General features: G+C 41.2%; 2 protein-coding genes across 2 annotated transcripts in view; both read left to right on the top strand.

The window, feature by feature from the left end:
* The window catches only part of mettl16 (methyltransferase 16, N6-methyladenosine), a 33,678-nt gene extending 32,841 nt beyond the window's left edge, over nucleotides 1–837 (top strand). The window contains exon 10 of the mRNA XM_060888474.1: nucleotides 177–837. Within this exon, the coding sequence (XP_060744457.1) occupies nucleotides 177–662 (486 nt within the window). The 3' untranslated portion in view covers nucleotides 663–837. The remainder of the gene's footprint in view (nucleotides 1–176) is intronic.
* Nucleotides 838–2,794: 1,957 nt separating this feature from the next.
* On the top strand, nucleotides 2,795–19,100 carry mnta (MAX network transcriptional repressor a). Its single transcript, XM_060887960.1, has 6 exons — nucleotides 2,795–3,052; nucleotides 5,722–6,232; nucleotides 6,330–6,371; nucleotides 6,581–6,692; nucleotides 15,946–16,138; nucleotides 16,242–19,100. The coding sequence occupies exons 1-6, from the start codon at nucleotides 2,980–2,982 to the stop codon at nucleotides 16,958–16,960; spliced, it is 1,650 nt and encodes a 549-aa protein (XP_060743943.1). The 5' UTR covers nucleotides 2,795–2,979; the 3' UTR covers nucleotides 16,961–19,100.
* The last annotated feature ends 133 nt before the right edge of the window (nucleotides 19,101–19,233 follow it).

Raw genomic sequence — 19,233 nt, 5'->3', positions numbered from 1 at the left:
TTCATTTGATTCATTAATGGTGGGTTGTGTTTTTCACCACTGTGTCTAAATAAAAAATCACAAGCTCCCTGGTTTCACTTCATGGATTCCAATTTGAGAACCAGTGATTTAGGGGAAAGATGACCTCTATCAAGCTGTAGAACAGTCATGGTGTAACACTTGTGCTGTGTCCTCAGGTGTTGCACAACCGCGTGCCTTCCTGCGACTCAGAACTCAGCCTCTTCCTGACTGCTGTAGAGAACACCTGGGTCCATGCTCGGCAGAAACGTCGTGAACAGAGTCGACAGCTTCGTGAGCTCCACAAAGCCCCAGAACCTGACACTCCCACTGCTGACAGCATGGACCCGACAACAACACAGGACGTTACTCATCCTCACGGTAATGGAGAAGAATCCAAGACAAAACAGGACTCTGAAAAAGATACAGATGTCCGCTGTGAGACCTCCAGCAAACAGGAACAGGGGTCCAGTGGCTCTGTTATTTCCCCAAGCTCCAGCTCAGTCCACAACTTCCTGTTTAAATGTCTGATGAATGTGAAAGTGGAAGACAGTGATGTTTTGGTGGAGATGCACTGGGTGGAGGGTCAGAATAAAGACCTGATGAATCAGCTATGCACATGCATCAAGAACTCTCTTTTTCGCCGTGTAGCCAGGTCCATTTAACTCCTGCATTTTCTTTTTTAACATCTGATTTTATTAACAAACTGAGTATATGAACTATACCAAGGTTGTGATTTCCTGTAAGTCTGCCAGTACAGTACAGTTTCAGAGACAATGGTGAAATATGTTTTATTCAGTGTTTGGCTTTGTTACATTTGTAATAAATATTTTAGTTGTTTATGGTTCAGAATCTTTCTTTGATTTAAAACTGTGGATTTGTTCATTCATATTACATTATGTTCTCTGTGCTCGTCTTTGATTAGACTAGCTGATTGTTTACTCTGTTTGCAAGATTTTTGCTTATGTAAACTATTAAAAAAAAAGGAAAGGTCAATTTGTATGTAATTAGTCCCTTGATTTTTATGTCAGCACCGATACCTTAGTTCTCTCATGGTTCCAGCTTTCTCATTCATTACTAATCATTATGAAAGTTAACCCACTTCATAACAATAGAAGAATTCCTAGTATCCAGTTGTGATTTACTAATTTGATTTTGATTTACAGCTTTTTGTGAAGGTGTTTGTGCAGAGTGCCATTTCCTGTCCCTAGAATACCTCTGTGGTTTCCTAGCAGGAAATCTGGGCCTGTAGACAGAAGTGTGTAGTGGGCCGTCATGGATAACAGGAAGGCATCAGCGGTTCAGGAAGTAACAGTTGGAAGCAGTGGCATTTTTGTGGGTCATGTGAAGATTTCTGATCCTAGAGATAAATCATCTATTGTGCTTATTCTGGCTTGCACATCTTCAGTTTTAAGCAGGGACTTTGCTCCCCATTTGCAAAACCTGTGGGAATCATGTGACATTATGAGAACAGAATGTGCTTACAGGCGGCATGTACCGATAAACTTTTGTTTTGGATGAGGTCTTATGTGATCATGTTTAACACACTAGTTGTCTCCACTAACACCTTTAGATTTAAACTTATGTAGTTTTTATTTTTTATTTATTTATTTTTTAAGTATTATTACCTGAACAGTTTGACATTTTTTGTCAGGACTAACAATCAAAGGCTTTATTTGATATAAACAGCTCATAAAATAGAATTGAAACTTAATGTTTTTTTAATTCATTTTTTAATTTTTGGTAGGAATATGCTTTGCAAGCTACTTGCAAAAAAAAAAACAAAAAACGGTAACGTGGGTTGTACTGCACTATTCTCGACTGTGCACCAGACCACAGGATGCATTTAGGGGCTTTTTATGATCTTCTGCACATGTCTAGGTGGTGTTAGACACTGGTAGACACACTTAGACACACAACTCTAACACGTTCAGCTGCCTACAATCTGATTTGTGTCTACAGGTATTTGATCTATTTCTCTCTCTCTCTCTATTGGCTGTGTCATGGTTTAGTCTGTGTTTCAGCTGGTGTGACATATGATGATTTGTATTTCATTTTGAACAACAAACCCCACACGCTGTAGCTTTAATAGTTACTGTTTTTGTCTGTTTTTTATTTTTATTTTTATTAGTTATAACTTTTTCTTCATGCATGTACAATGGTCACTGATACAACATTCATCATGTCTCTCTCTCTCTCTGCCTCTCTCTCTCTCTCTGCACCCCCCCCCCCCCCAAAACCCCGCTTTAGTGTATGTTTTACTATTGCAGTAAATAAACCCTACAGAGCTGCACCCACTCCATTGAGGACTTTTAGTTGGTGAGCCTTTGGCACTATAGACGTCAGACCTGCCGAATGTCTCCCACGTGAGCAGATACCATGCCGCCTGCTCTCTCCTCCTATTGGCTGCTCGAGACTCTTTATTTATTGCGGACACGCGCAATTGCGCAACTATCTTAGGTAAATCCAGGAAGGGAATCCTAAAGAAGTCCTGCATGGATTACGGCGCTATTTAATGCGTAAGGGTTTTAAGGACAAACTACATCAGAGGTTAAAGTTCATCATTGTTAAACATTCGGGTATGGTGTGTGATGTATATAAGTATTTACTTTCAGATGAAGCTTACAGACTGTAATATTATTTTTTGACACGGATTCCGCTCCGTGTTTTGGTTGCACGGATGGGGGCGTGACCAGGGGGCGTGGTCAGCGCCTAGCAGGCTGTGCTGTGGCCCAGAGTGTTCACTGATCAGGCGCTTCACAGCCCGCCATCTTGTTGCGGCTCTACTACGTGTGTAGAAGATCCTCCAAAGGGGGGGATCAGGTTGCGTCTTCTTTTTTTTTTTTTTTTTTTTTTTTCCTCTTCCCCCTTCCTTTTAAGTGGAGATCCAGAGTGCGTGACGGAAGATATATATATTTAATTGCTCCAGATCAGGATCTTCTCAGCTGTTTTATTGTGCGGAACTGAACTAACACCACAGAGATGAGCATCGAAACGCTTCTAGAGGCAGCCAAGTTTTTAGAATTGCAAGCCCAGCAACAACAGAAAACACGTGGTAAGTGTGTGTGTGTGAGAGTGAGTGTGTGTGAGAGTGTGTGAGAGTGTGTGTGGTGATGATTACACAGAGTGCTTAGTGATAGGTCCTGTTATGATCTACAGACTGTCAGAGTGTCACAGCTACACTGAACACGACAGACAGACAGATCTGTTGTGTTTCTTTAGATGTTTCATGTAATAAAGAGACCAGTAATAAAGAGCTGTCTGAGATCCTCGTGAGATGTAAAGCGTGTTGCTGTAATTTGACTCTTCCCTCTAATGTATGAAGTGTTTTGTGCTCGATGCAGGTTGTCATTTACACGTGATGTTGAATGGAATAAAATATATTTTTATGTTCAAATGTTTCATCACATGGTTTCAGTTTAAACACATCTGCATTGCTCCTAAGGGCGGTGGCGGCTGTAAGAACTACGTCTGTGTGTGTGAGAGAGAGAGTGTGTGTGTGTGTGTGTGTGAGTGTGAGTGAGAGAGAGAGAGAGAGAATGAGTGTGTGTGTGTGAGTGAGAGAGAGAGAGAGTGTGTGTGTGTGAGAGAGAGTGTGTGTATGTGAGAGAGAGAGAGAGAGTGTGTGTGTGAGAGAGAGAGAGAGAGAGAGAGAGAGAGAGAGAGAATGAGTGTGTGTGTGTGTGAGTGAGAGAGAGAGAGAATGAGTGTGTGTGTGTGTGAGAGAGAGAGAATGAGTGTGTGTGTGAGAGAGAGAGAGAGCATGAGTGTGCGTGTGTGTATGTATATGAGTGAGAGAGTGTGTGTGTGCGTGTGCGCCAGTGGTGCACTTTGATGCATTATGACTTTAGTCACTGTACTAAAGCGACACACACACTTGTTTTTTTGCGGCTTGTTCTGGCGCGGAACAGCGCGTTCTTGGTGACGTGTTGAACGTGATAAACGTGACCACGCCCCCGTAGTAGAATCCGCGTGCTACAAACTCCGCCCCGCAGCCATGTGCGCGGCAGGCGTGCGCGCGCACTCTGTACAGACAGGGGAAAGTAGGCCATGCAGATTGTTGCACAAATGTTTAAGTAAACTATATCTATCTTTGACAAAACGAGTGCTTGTGTCATTTTTTTTACCCTCTTAAAGCTAAGTATAGTAGAAATAGTAAAAAAAAAACCTCTAAAAATTTGAGACTGTCTGTTAAGGATGGATTATGTTTGTAGGTTTAAATAGTTTCTGTCAAAAACATCCTTTTTGTTAACTTTGCCAAGAGGGCTGAGGGTCTGACCCAGTTTAGTTGTTAAAGAACAAGGTGGAAACTAATAGAATGGTCGTGTTTCTTCTTGCGGTAATGCAGAAAATTTCATGTTGCTGACAAGTGTGTTGCTATGGTAACTGGACAGCCTTCCCCCATCCACTTGTTATATGTCTGCTTGTTAGAGGAGCATCACTGGTTGGGGGTGGGTGTCATGGTCAGCTGCCGTGGCTTGTAGGCCACTGGTGTAGCATCACAAATGCCTTATAGGTCTCAGTAGACCCTTTATGCCGACAAATTTGAAAACTCATTCCTGAGTGGGGAGATAATGCTGATTTGAGACCGACCGAGGCGGCAGCATCCGATCGCATAATGCTTTACAGAACCACCTCCATACTGCATTGGTAGAAAGGATTGTTAAAGCCTGTAATTCAACAAATGAACAGTCTTGCACGGAATATAACTGACCGGTTCCGCCACTATTGACGTGATGATGAATCATCTACTCGATTTTTCTATGAACCTGTTGATGACGCTCTGCTGTATCCACTTTTACCTATACTCTGAATGTGGATCTTGCCCGTGTAAGTGCTTAAGTAATGAGGCTTACCAGTGAACTTTCATTACCCAGTCTAACAAGGAATTCAGAGCCCAGATTTTCAGGTGGACACATTTTCCCTTTCACACCTGTGACTGTGAGCCTAATACTTAAATGTGCTTGAGCTGAGCGCAGGCTGTGACTTCATCAAACACGTTAGGATGTGGAATTGCTAGCTGCTATGTAGTAGCCTCTGACTTAATCAGTGAGTAAATCACAAGCACAAGGTACCTGATGTGTAGATTAATACTCTGCAATGCTTGTTACTGCACCTCGCTATCTGAATTATCAGCAGTTGAACAAGTCGAAATGCCGAATTTGCAACTAAGTGACCTGTTCGTTTAAATTAATACTTGTAAAATGCTATACTGAAGAATAAAAGCCGTTTCTACTTCAATAATAGGTCTTTTAGGACCTCTACCTGGTTCTCTTCTTATAGACTATAGAATAAAAAGCAATCTGTTTTTATATTTCTGTTTAAAAGGAAAAGTATGCATTCCTTTCTTTACGTGACTGGTTTTTCAAACAGATCCGTTTCCTTTCAGTGGTTTTTCAGTGAAAGCAGTGTTTGGTAATCATAAGGAGTCATTTTATTTTACAGCCTGAATACGATGTCCTAAAGCTAAACGTACTTTAGATCATGATTATTTTTGTCTTTCTGTTTATTAGTGACTATAATATAAAGTGTGCAAACAATCTCTTTTTTTGAAAACACACCAGCCTTGATTCATTTTAGTGTCCAGCATAAGTTGGATTTGGATTTGTTAAAGTATCATAAGAGCATCTGCAGTTGTCATGGGCAGATCAGATTCGAATACTGTTTGTGTCTCCTCCGGTATGTGACACTAATTAAATTAGCCTCTTTAACTCTTTCCTGTAGAAGAGGAGAATGAGCTTTGGGAGAGACTGCACCTCGAACAGGAAGCAGGGAAGCAAAGAGCAGAAACACCTCCCAGCGTTCAAGTCGCACATGCTAATCACCTGACCTTAAGGGAGGAGTTGAGTCCAGAGCGTAACCACACTCCTTCATCAGTCCTGTCCTCTCCGCCTCCTCCTCCTACCCTTCCTGCTACCTCCATTCCAATAACGGTCATTCCCATCCCAGTGGTGTCGGCCAGCCCGACCTCATCACCTGTATCCCCCCACGTCCCCAAAGACACACACTCACCCCCGTCTCAGCATGCGCTGCCCCAACATGCAATCCTACCCCTTCAGACTAACGGCACTAAACTATCCCAGCCCCTTCAGTCCTACCCTGGGTCCATTGTTCGAGCCTCCCATCATGCTCTTCTTCCCCAGCCAGCAAACACACCTGCACAGCCAAGCATCATGGCCAAAACCAACCTAGCTGACGATCTCCGTGGCCTGGATGGCAAAAAAAGACCTGGAGGGCAAGTTTTCTTTCTGCGATCGACTATCAAAAGTTTTGAATGTGTTTGTATTTTTTTCAGTTGGAGAATAATATTTGTGTGTGGTCTCTGTTTTCAGGGCAGGAACAAGGGAAGTGCATAACAAGCTTGAAAAAAACAGGTGAGTTTATTTGTAGGCTCTGGGTTTTGTTTGCATAACATTACTGAAGATTTGTTGCTTAATCTGCTTCTCCAGAGGACATCAGCATTACACATAAGCCTAAAGGCTTTTGTTTTTTGCAGAGGAGTTAACTTTTTATGATGTTCCATTCAAATGCACACCGTGAGAATAGCTTAGCTCTGAGTTTTGTTTTTTTTTCTTTCTTACAGGCGTGCACACTTGAAGGAATGCTTCGAAACCCTCAAGAAGAACATCCCTAATGTGGATGAAAAGAAAACCTCCAATCTGAGTGTGCTGAGAAGTGCGTTAAGATATATTCAGGTAGATTTGGCTTTTTCTCATCTTTATTATCTTTCTTTTATCAGCTGGTCTTCGGTAGGTCATGGCATATAGGTGTTGTTTTGGCTTATCACTCATATGATCCAAAGCCATGTTTCTCAAGAGACCGATGGTTTATTTACATAGTTTTAGTGACCTGGTTGTCTGAAATACAGTCAAACACAAATTTTCTTTACTACTTAGATATTACAATTAAGTCTAATAGGATGGTCATTGGAAGTTTATTTCTGAATCTAAAGCAAATATACGTAAGAGCAAATTGGGTCAGAATTCATTCTGAATAAAGCGAAATGTTTCAAATTGTCCAGCACTGTGTGACAGTTATGGAAGACATTTACATTTACATTTACAGCATTTGGCAGACGCCCTTATCCAGAGCGACGTACATAAGTGCTTAAATCTCTAACATTCAATACATTAATGCTGGATCACTAAGTTACATACTTAAGATACCATGAGTTTAAAACATTTGTTCAAAGTTACAATGAAAAAGTGTCAAAGGTGTTTTTTTTTTTTTTTTTTTTTTTTTTTATGAATGCAAAAGATAAGGAAAGAAGTGCTAGTTGAAGTGTTTCCTGAATAAGTAGGTCTACAACCGCCGCTTGAAAATAGGCAGTGAATAAACAGCTATTGCGGAATAAACAGCTATTGCGGAAATGCAGACAAGACGTCCCAATATTTCAATATTTAGATTAATGTTTGCTGTGCTTTGTGTGGTGATCTGTGGATATGAGATCTTTATCACATGATGGAGATAATGGCATCAGGTAACAACAGGCTGGAATGGAGGACGACAGGATAACGTCGTGTGTGTTTCTTCCGCCCTGCGTGGATTGCAGACAAGTGAAACTCTTCTGAGTTGCTTAGATGTGCTGAGGTGCCTGAGGTTGGGCAGAGGAGGGAAAAACGAAACAGAACAGTTCAGAAGTAAAATGCAGAGGAAAAAACATCCCCCTGCAGTGTCTCAGTGCTTGTAATGGAAAGTTAATGAGCTTTGAGTCATCATCAGTTAGTGGATACATGAGGGGTAGAGGAAAAAATGTGTGTAAGAACACCTCTCTCTATCTCTCGTGCACACACACACACACACACACACACATACACATGTGGCTGTAATTGAAGCACCCAGGCTGTCAAAAACAGGTGACCTCACGTGTCCACTGCTGCAAGCTTCCGGTCCACAGTGGGGCCGAGTGACCTGACAATACAGTATCAGTACCTTATGTGAGAGCCCTGGTATGTGTTACTGTACATCTTTCAGAATTCATTATCATTCATTATCTGGAGACATTCAGTAACTGAGCAACAGTGATTGTTTGTGACTAGATGTCAGTGTGTCCAGCAAGTTGAAAAAAAATTACCTTTGCAAAAACAGAGCAACTTGGTGCACAACTGCCAATAGGAGTGAAGATGGTAGAATGCACAAGATCAGTGGCAAAGAGCACACACTGCTTCTCCGTCATCTCTTCTAATATAATGCATATATCGTCGCTGTCGGGCGGAAACCTCGTATGTCCAAATTTTGTCAAGTTCATATTTTTTCACATATCGATGCTATTGGTCAGTCCCCACGTGGGTCTGTTATTTTTACAAGTTATTAACCAATCTAAAGTCTTGAAAAATAGCTTGAGCGCAAATCTCATAACTCCATTGGACACTTCAACTGTCCACCTCTTCCTCACTACGTGGGAGAGCTTCGCGGCATATTTCTGCTCAAGAAGAGTCGCAACGAATCAACACGTCTTCTGAGGTAAATGTCTTCAAAACACTGGGCTCAAAGAAAAAAAAATCTTGACCCCCACTAGTTCTGTGGTGCTCGTCTGAGGACAGGAATTTAGCGCAATACAATCCACTGCAACGTGGACTAAACCCTGTGCACTGCAGATAAGGTACAGCGTTTTTTTAATTTCCTGAAAAATAACGGTTTTGGAGATACGAGGATTCCGCCAGACAGCGACGATATACAAATCTCCAGAATGTTTTCTTAAGATAAAATAAAAACGATTTTAAAAGCTAGCTGCACCAAACACTGTTAAATATTATTACTTTGGCAACCAGTTGCAGGAACACCTTCTGGTGCCTTTATAGTACAGTGTCTGACATCGTTGTGTGTTAGTGTACTATTGTTATTGTGTTGTTTTCCTACCGCTGCTCCTGTTAGTCGCATTTGCACGTTGAGTTTGGTGCAGGATTGCAGGTGTGCAATTAGGGTGTTTCTCTTGGTCTTATAGGTTACAAACTTTAATCACGGTATACATCATCATCATGAGATCCAGCACTTGGCTCCAGACCAGTTTAATGTTTTCAGTTGTTTTTTTTTATTTAATTCTTTATATAAACTCGTTTTATTTCCCCTGTTCTTCTTAAAAAAAATTTCAACTGTTTAATTACAAAACTATCAGTGAAATATTTAGTTGGTGCTTTGACTTGTATATGTGATTTCTTTCTAAAAGCATTATACAATATTTTTCTTTTAAATAAAATCTCAGCATACATCTCTCTTGTCCATGGGGTTTATTGCAGATCTGAAATGATTAACTTGACAGCTTGGTCCTGTTGCAATTTGAATATCCTCTTCACTGGCTGCTTCGTGTATCTCCTGTCACTACATCCTTTGTACGCTACACCCACCAGAGCGTTTAGTCCTCTTTAGCGATGAAGCAAATGGCAGGTTTGATAAACCGATATTTGAGCCGTTTTTTTTTTGTTGTACAGAGCGAGTGTAGAACGACTCCCTCCCACTCAGGCTAATGATTGCATGCAAGGGCTGTTAACAAGGTGGTTTGTGACAGCAAGTGCCCTGTGTGCCCGAAGGCGATGCGCTTCGGGTGTTGAGGCCACGCCACATTCCCTTGAAGATGTTATTAAGGATTAGTTGCTTTGGATTACTTTTCATTTTGTTTTATTTTTCTTTCCGTGTTCTGGGCTTTCGCCTGCATTCATGAAGCAATACTCTTGGCACCATGTGACCTCAGGGCTTTAAACCTTTGGGATGGTCACACTTCCTTATTTCACTTCTTTGTGAACGTGCCCAAGGAAGTCAACTAAACAATAAGTGGGTTTTCCCTCATTTGTTGTAACCACTGATTTTGTATTTTTTTTAATGAGCTTATATGAATTTTGAATCCTCCTTAACACTAATTTATTCTACATGAGACATCTATAAATGAGGATGCACATTCCTAAATGTTGTGTTGAAACATTATGACTTTCTGTAGTCCCTTCCTCCCTCCGTCCCTCCCTCCCTTTCTTCTCTCTTTGCCTCGCTCATCCAGTTTCTGCCTCATTCTTGTCCCGGCCACATGAGCGCTGAGCACATGGCTAGCCTGAGACGTGTGACGTCAGCGCTTTTCCACCCCCACCCCTGTGATCCAGCGCTCAGCCATGCTGCTCCAGATGCAGCTAGTGCTCAGGCTACAGCTTAGACTGCCAGCTTCTGCAAAGCCTCTGACCATGTTAACAACCCTGTAAAACTCACAAATCTTTCCGGATTATTACATCGTGCTTTAAAGAACGACATGTTCCATATGCTTTGTGATTACATCTTGCAAACTATAACGGGCTTCACAGAAGCTGAGTTTCTTTGTGTGATTTATTTATTTATTTTTGTGCTTTGAGGCTGAGACTCTGCTTTTGTTGAACGCAGCTACTAATATTTAAACGAAAGTCGTATTTGCTGTAGTTTTATTCATTTTTAAGGGACTAATTGAGATTCGGTGTTGTGCTAAGGAGTCATGGAGGGTAGCCAATCAGATGCCAGGAGTTCTGTCAGCATTCACAGCTTACATTCCTGCAGTGCTCAAGTCAAGCATTGTTGTTTTTCACTCCTAACTGTACAGTGCTTTTTTTTTTTTTTTTTACACACCACCGTGTAGGTTTCCCACTAGTTAGGTTTTGTTGTATTTTTGTATAATCGCAACAGTACAATAGGGCTGCAACACAATTAAACCATCTAGGAATATCATTACATTAAACAAAACAAGTAAGTTGTCTCAATAACACCGAGTCTAAGTTCTACCTAGATTACTCATCTTTTGAGGCTCATGTTCGGCAGTCGTAGAGACCAGCAGTCAAAATAGCCGTATAAATCAGTGTGTCAGGGCTGTTTTGACCTGTCAATATGCACAACAGGGGGTCTATTTCTGCAACAAAGGCCCTCCAGCTCAGACGTGCCTCAGCCTTGTTCCCTCAAATGACTTACAGAGGGTGAAAAAAACAGGTAGACTCTTTGAGCTCCCTCCACTGTTATTTTCACCTCATCGCAGACTGTAATTGCTGCCCCAGCTTATGTTCTTTCTGGGTACAATGACAGTCTCTGAGCTTTTTTTGACTGACTGACCTATAAAAAAAAATAATGCAGAATGTGCCTCATGATACCTTTTTCTTAAGCTGATAACAAGACCTTTTATTGACATTTGAACTTAATAAGGATTTTCCTCCTTGTCTAATAAAGTGGAAAGTGAGAAGGCTTTAAGACGAGCCAGAAGATGGTTCTCTCTAAACGATATCTTATGCAGCATATCTGCAACGTGGCTCTATGCAGCTGCTCTTTCTTGCTGCTCTTGACATATTTCGTTTGCTCTTCCATTCTTTTTTTTTTTGCTTTCTCCTTTTTAAAGAAATGAGTCAGTTAGCACCCCACGGAGTCGAGTCAGTCAAAGTCTGTCCCTCCTCTTGGCTCTGGCCATGTGCTTCTCACTCGCATTGCATGCGACTATGCCCAAGACATGTTGACCTTCTCCACACAGCATGACCTGCTCCACTTACATGCACACAGGTGGGACTGGAGGCCTTGAGTCTAGACTGGGGAAGGGAGAGAGATGGGGGAGTTTACACTTATCTTTTCTTTTCCTCCCTTAAATTGTAATAAAAAAACTTTTTCTCCAGCATCACCCAGTCCCCATAGCCCAAAAAAAACCCAAAATCCTTTGTCCGCTTTAATCTGGCGATATTTTTGCAAAGTATATGCTAAAATTTATTTCATATGTAGACGCTACCTCAAATTTTGAACTCTGACTCTTTCTACCATCTCACACTAAAGAAAATATTCTTCCCTAAGAAAGCAAAACAATGTGCGGGACTTGATGCATCTCTTCAAATTGCATCATTTGCATCTTTTAGAAAACAGGCTGCTACAAAATAGCATCACCACTAAAATATTTCATTTACAAGCTGGCCATTTAAATGTTAAAACTAATATGGTTAAATAGTTTCGGTCTGTTTGCTATTAAGCAATATTATTACAGACTATTACCAAACTAGCATAGCGTGGAGTCGTCTATCATAGTAAGCTAAAACACTCATCTAATTTAAATTATTAATTATTAATGACATTAATGACTCTGCTTTCAGCCAGTACAACAGAAGTACACAATGTGAAATTGGTACATTTATTGACGTGTTTATTTTAGTGGTAATGTTATTTTAGGATGAATAAATAAATAACGTGTATAATAAGCAGCAGCTTATAAATGAGCTTGAAGTTCATAGGTTCGTGGCAGGTGAATTCGCATTTCTTTTGCTAAATAGCAGTGTTATGTTTGGTCACCGTTAAGATTTTAAGCCCTACACAGTTACAAAGGAGATGCTAATGCATAGTTTAGTTAGCATAGGTGAATGTGTTGATTGCCTTTTGTCAGGTTTACTGGATTGTGTAACCTGTTCAGATTAACACAGGAGCCTTGTTTTCACATCACCCAAAAAAGCTTTCGTGTCATTAGCGGTATTAATTTATTCCCCTGAGTTTGAGAGGCGCTCTCTGTTCGTTCCACAGTCCTTATGGCACGACCCAAGTTAGAAAATATAACCATGTTTTGTATTTTTCCTTTTCTAACCAAATTTGTGCCATTTTGATGACTGCACTGCTAATGTTGCTTTACAAGCATTTTTTGAGCATGTGAAAATAGGAACTGTTGTTTACAGCTTAAACCACAGCTGCTGAGTAAAATGTGGAGTGCTTCAAGAGTTTAGTCATTTGTGGTTAGTGGTACTGTATGAACTTTAGTGTGTAGAAAATCCTGAGATAAGTACAGCGAGGCCTTTCCTCTGCGGCTAAACTCTGCTCTCAGCCTCGCTGTGTGATCAGGGATCCAGTTACCAAGGAGAAGGAGTCATTTTTTATTTTTTTTAACTGTTGTCTTGACAACGAAAAGGAGTCCCGATATCTTATTGGTTGAACCAGAATGGGGCGGGACCCTTGGGGTAAATGCTGTATGTTGACTGGTTTATGGTTCTGTCTGTTTAGTATTTTCTTTTTGAATGTCCTTTAACGTCTTTGTTGCCTGTCAACTCAAAGCCCTCACTGTTGTGGTGCTGTGCCATGATCATGCTCTCCTGGTGCACGTGGAGAGGAAGAGGACGAGTGTTGTAGTCAGTTTGAGTGTGATATGTGGCATTTCACAGCCTCTGATAACCGAATCCAAATCCATTGAGGTCATATTCATCTGAATTTAGATCTAGGAATATAGTATATTTCTTACTGGAAGTTCAGAACTTTGAAATAGTATCACATCACCTTGTAGATATTTTATTATTTGCCGATAAATGGTCACGTCGTCTCCTCACACGGCTCGGGTTTGTTTACAGGAAAGAATATTGTTTATCAGAGATGCACTGTTCTGTGTTTCATTTTTACAGACAACAATACATTGCTTATCTCCTTTTATCCACCGTATCAGCCACTACTACTAATGAAACTTGGTGTAAATATGCAGGCGATAATTGTAAAAATAATATTTAGTATTATTCAAGTGTACTATATACTCACACAGAGACATTATGCCTATTCTTTTTTCATTATAGATTCAGTTCTTTTTGGGTGTTACACAGCTTAGACCTCCTATTTGTTAAGCGTATTCTCTGAGCCGTGTTGACTAAACCCTACTATACCGGGTAACCGGTAGCTCTAAGAGCAAGTCTGTCTCTGTTTAATGTGTTATATATGGACATGAAAGATCACAGATTGGATTTCTAATCCAGGATAAAGGCTTCAGACAGGTGCAGCTTTAGATGAAGCTTATGGCATCAAGCCTCGTTTAGCCCTGCACACGAGGGCCACGTTACAACACAGAGAGCACTTTAAGTATAAATTTCAGTTTCATCATCACTACACGGTTATAAATCCAGCTACATGTGAATTGTATTATAATACTAATTAAACATAAACGAACATGACATGGGTGAGATCAGTTCAAGGCAGATTAATCATATTTTTTTTCTGAAACATATTATAATTCCCATCTGATGTGTCTAATCGGTTGCATAGTAATGTGACATTTATTCCTTTTGTTTGTATCCTATTGTATTTATATGTCCCAAATGTGCTTAATATAATGCATTTTAATTCGCAGGATTACTGTATATCTGTTCATGGATATAAGCCTTCACTGTTATAACTAAATTTTCTTAATAATTGTGATCAATAATGAATTCAGTTATTTCAGAACCAGGTTATTGTGTTTGTACAGACGTATTAATCTTTATCCGTCCTTCTCAAAGCTCTTTACAAGAACTTATTCGTGTGTGCTTATTGCCAGCGCGGGTATCGTGCATCAGCTGACTAAGCTTCGAATCTGGGTCACTAAGGCACATCCCAGTGTTTAACTTCCACCCCACCACCCCTCTCTCTGTGACTACTACTATTGTGGATGAAATCAGGAATGATGTATCCGAAGCGTGTGTTGATGAGGGGGGAGGAGCTGTGATCTCTTTCCTGCACTAGTATGTGTGGGGCCTCTGACTCAGTGCTCTCTGCCCAGATGTCCAGCTCTGATTGGCTCAGCTCACATCCCACAAGCTCCGCCCACCACACTGCTGCACTAACTGAACCTGTTTACTCGTGCAGAGTTACTGTAACTGCCCCTTCCCAGACGTGGGCAGGGCTTTATTGCGCCACATGAGCCTGGGCTGGGAATGGGAGAGCTTTGCGAAAAAGCATAAACAGTGGCCTATACGAGGAAGCATGACTGATTATGTATACACAGGCTTGCTCTTGTTCTTGTCTTGAATAGAACTATCTTTACAATTTCAAAAAGGTAACAAGGAAGCAGACAAATAGTGTCGCCGTCAGAGCAGGGCTGGTTATGCTCTGTTGACCCTAATGCAGATGAGAAAGTGGAATGGAAAGGAAAGGCTCTGATACAGTGTTGTATAAAGAAATTGAGGTTAGGAGAAACGCACACAGAACAATGACCTTGGACTACAGTGACCTGTTTTCTGCTATAGAACAGGGAGATCGTTCCTTCCACCAACCATGACATGAGCACTGAGCTTTATCTCTGCTTCAGAGAGTGTTAACAGGCTTGGAGCTAAAGTCTAGAACATTCTTAATACACTAGTAGAATAGAGCTGAACAGTTGTGCATCTGGTTCTTGAAGAAACCTTGTACTCATTACACCACTGGTGAGGATTTGGCATTTCAGGTGTGTGTGTATGTCTGTGTGTGTGTCTGTGTGTGTGTCTGTGTGTGTGTCTGTGTGTGTGTCTGTGTGTGTGTCTGTGTGTGTGTGTCTGTGTGTGTGTGTCTGTGTGTGTGTGTCTGTGTGTGTGTGTGTCTGTGTGTCTGTGTGTGTCTGTGTGTGTGAGAGACAATTTCAACATTATTAGAATATAATTTACAATTTGTTTTGCATATTTATTTGTAAGCTTGGAATGTTTTACATTATATTGTTTTATGTAGAAGGCTGGACAAAATATTTGTTAATTCTTACTGCAATGTTGGCCATTTATTATCTGCATTAACTAAATAACTTACTTACCACGTTGTGTGAGCATTGTTTTTGTGGGTGTTGCAATAAGCCATAGCATTGCAGTCTTGAACCATGACACATCGTGGCTTTTCCTGTTTACTTTGCTATGTTCAAAAGTACAGCAATAAAATAGATTATTCCTGTCCAGTTGATTCTGTGGTTTATTAACCACAGAACGTCTGTTTCCATTATTGTACCTAATTTGAATCACCATTTTAGTCAGTATTTCCATGCATGAAATGTTTGATATTGGTTTCCAAAACATTTGCAGCTGCTTCAGTCAGGGCCTCAAAGACTCAAAGCCTGGCTCCAGTGCCTGCTGCAGTTCACAAATAACAAGGGGCTATTGGGGTTGTTTAGGATGCCCCAGATTTTTAATTAATTATTAGTAAATGTAATTAATGTCACCCGTCCCTGCATGCACATCGACCTATTATAATTATGTGTGGGGGAAGTGAAAGTATTCAACGGTTTTGTTCTGTCCACAGACTCTGAAAAGGAAAGAGAAAGAGTATGAGCATGAGATGGAGCGCCTGGCTCGTGAGAAGATCTCCATTCAGCAGAGGCTGTCTGAGCTGAAGAATGAGCTTAGCCAGAGGATGGACATAATAGAGGTTGAGCGACTTCTGCGTCAGACAGTCCAGCCTGAAGATGACCAAGCATCCACCTCCACAGCCTCAGGTAAGCCAACTCACCTGCACGTGTCATGTAAAAAAAAATCTTTAACTTCACGTCAGAGCAATTCACTACATCCTTGACATTGTTTTTCATTTGCATCCGACAGAAGGTGAAGATAATATGGACGAGGACATTGAGGAAGAGGGTGTGTTGACCTTGCCTCTTTCCTTACCCAGAGTGCCTCAGCCAATACTCAGGAAGCCATCTCCATCTCTGCCTCAAACTATTTGTGTCTCATCCCAACCCTCCCAAACTCCAGGAGCTTCTACTGCATCTCCTGCCTTGACCTCGTTCTCCGCTCATCCTTCCTCGCCCTCACTCTCCTTGCCCCCTGCACAGGCCTCAGTGAACCAGCAGCCCCAGCCCATGGTGGCACCTCACAACCTGACATATGGGCATATTGTAGCCACTCCCAGCATCCAGCCAACAGTAATCACTCATGCTTCTTCACACGCTTCTGTCATCCAGGCTGTCAGTCACGTCACCCAGACAGGCACCAAGCACATAGCCCACATCGCCCCCTCCTCCACCTCTTCCCCGTCCTCTTCCACCAGCGCCATACAGCTCGCACCTGGACCTCAGACCATCGGGCACATCACGGTGCACCCAATGGCCCATCTTCCCACGCTATACCAACAACCAGTCACCATTTCACACACCCTCTCACATGGCCAGGCCAACGGCACCCCAGCGTTGGCCAAACAGGCGCCCGTTGGGCATCAGGTGCTCGCACATCACCCGCAGCTTGTGGGCCAGACTGTCCTCAACCCAGTTACCATGGTAACCATGCCCTCGTTCCCTGTCAGCACACTGAAGCTGGCATGAGAGAACAGGCTGACATGGGCTCTGAACTTACTAGCACAACTTCTGCTAGTCACATCCAGCATTACAGCAGACAAAACAGTACATTCCAAATAAAAAAAAAAATCTATGGTGAGTCTAAGACAAATCTAGCAAATTTATATATAGCAGTTATGTTGTATGGTAAAGGGGGGGGTTTGTATCCCTTTGTGTGGATAAAATTAGATTGTGTCCTCTTTCATGCTGCTACTGTGTGTGTGTGTGTGTGTGTGTGTGTGTGTGTGTGTGTGTGTGTGAGAGAGAGAGAGAGAGAGAGAGAGAGAGAGAGAGACGTGGTAAACAGAAAGGTGGATAATAAGGCAAAAATATCACACAACTACTCAAGACAATTTCACAATAATAGAATTTTTATCATTGTATTTACATTTGCTCACAAAGTGCCAGGAAATGATCAGTGCTACAGTTAAAGAACTTTTATATTTGGATACAAAAGTAATTGACCACAGAACAGAAGACTAAATGAATCATTTAGTACAAATATATCATTTAATTTGAATTACTTGCTAATAGATGTAACAATACAATTGGTCATTGTCAAAAAAATAAGCATTGTTATATCATCCAGCCCCAGGAGCATAAATGTTGTAGTCGTGCGGTAACTATAAGGATTATGACAGGTTACTGTCAGGATAGTTTGGATTGCTTGACTGTAGTGCTCAGTGCATTTGCACTCTCATCAGCTAATAGAACACTGTTCTAATAAACCACGCTTTGAAATGTGATAACTTGAGTTTGGAAATTGAGTTCTAGAGCTGTACCAATTTTCTAACTGCTCTTTTATATGCCGTTTATTGAAAAATTTTAGTCCACCCTTATCAGAAAGTATCTTTGCAGGAGCATGCAGTTTTCTTGAATGTTTTCTTGAATCTTTACTATCTAGCATTCAGGTTGTTGCCATTATTGCTTTTTGATTGTATGTCATGTGTCTTGGAACTGAGGGACTCTAAGGAAATCTCCTGTGCCTTTTAACCATGCCTCTGTGGCACTGCAGTTTTCTTCAATGCTGCACAGACGTCCTCTGGTGTCCTCTCTCTGGAACTGCACTCTCAGCTAACACACCAGCCATTAGCTGCAGAACACTGGTTCTGCGCCACTGCCCAGCCTAGCCAGCAAAACTTGAGGTTACAGTTCTATAGCCATCACTGTGCCATGGAGGGGCTATAATATAGTAAAAGAATAAATGTAAGATCCTGAACTTTATTGTGAATGTACTTTTTCTGTGTTCAGATGGAAAACGCAATGCCTTCATCATGTTATAGCTGATCAATGTTAACTTTGTTTGGCAGGAGTGCATAGCAATTGTTACCGTGTGTGTGTGTGGCTTTGTCAACATCCATCTGATTGATGCTGATTTAATTTGATTGTATGTGTTTGACAGAGTGTTTGTGACTAATAGTACATGGTGGAAATGTGTAGAAGAGATACAGTACATTATCCAAAGCTTCTGTGAACACATCAGGCTGTAAAACAAATGTGATCCTGTAGGAGTGTAAATTCAGAAAGACAGGTGTACATTTACAATACTTCAATCCAGATGCCTATGTGTCTTTACTGAGCCACAATGAACACTCCACAGACCTGCAAGTCCTCTGATTTGACTCACGAACCTCTAACACTGTGATATTGCTCAAGTGACCCACAAAAAAAATAGCCCAAGTTTACAATACGGATATTACCGAGTACTCACTTAAACTAGCAGAGCCCCTTTCATCCATTGCTATGCTTCATGAATAAGTTGGAACTTATTTTTTACTGAAATCTGATTGTGTTTACACACACAAGGAGGCACATGTTCACCAGCTAAAACACATTTTCTGGTTAAGCATGTTTGATCTGGCATGTACATGAATGGATTGTCAGGGAAAATCTGTTTTAGGGACCATATACAGTACTGTATACTATGGGGCAACCTTTCTGACCTCTGTCCACATTAATATTATATATACAAAAAGTTTTTTTCCCTATGGAGAAAGTGTATGTTGTGTGTATATAGCCTGTACATTTGGGGCTGCACAGATTGAACTGTCCATCGTGTTCAAGATCTAAATGAAGAGGTAGAGCAAATCTAGAACAAATGTTGAATAAATAAAATCTTGATACATTTGCACTGTGTTCGTGGAGCTGTTTTGGTTATATTCATTCTTCTTCAGTAACCACTGTATCCTGGAACACCGGGCACACATCCTGTATGGGACACCAGTTCATTACCGAGTACCTTGCACAGATTTATACCTAGA

The sequence above is a fragment of the Tachysurus vachellii genome, chromosome 15 (genome assembly GCF_030014155.1).
Source record: "Tachysurus vachellii isolate PV-2020 chromosome 15, HZAU_Pvac_v1, whole genome shotgun sequence".
NCBI classification, from domain to species: domain Eukaryota; kingdom Metazoa; phylum Chordata; class Actinopteri; order Siluriformes; family Bagridae; genus Tachysurus; species Tachysurus vachellii.
The sequence above is the reverse complement of the archived record's forward strand: the minus strand, read 5'-3'. Positions and strand labels throughout refer to the sequence as shown.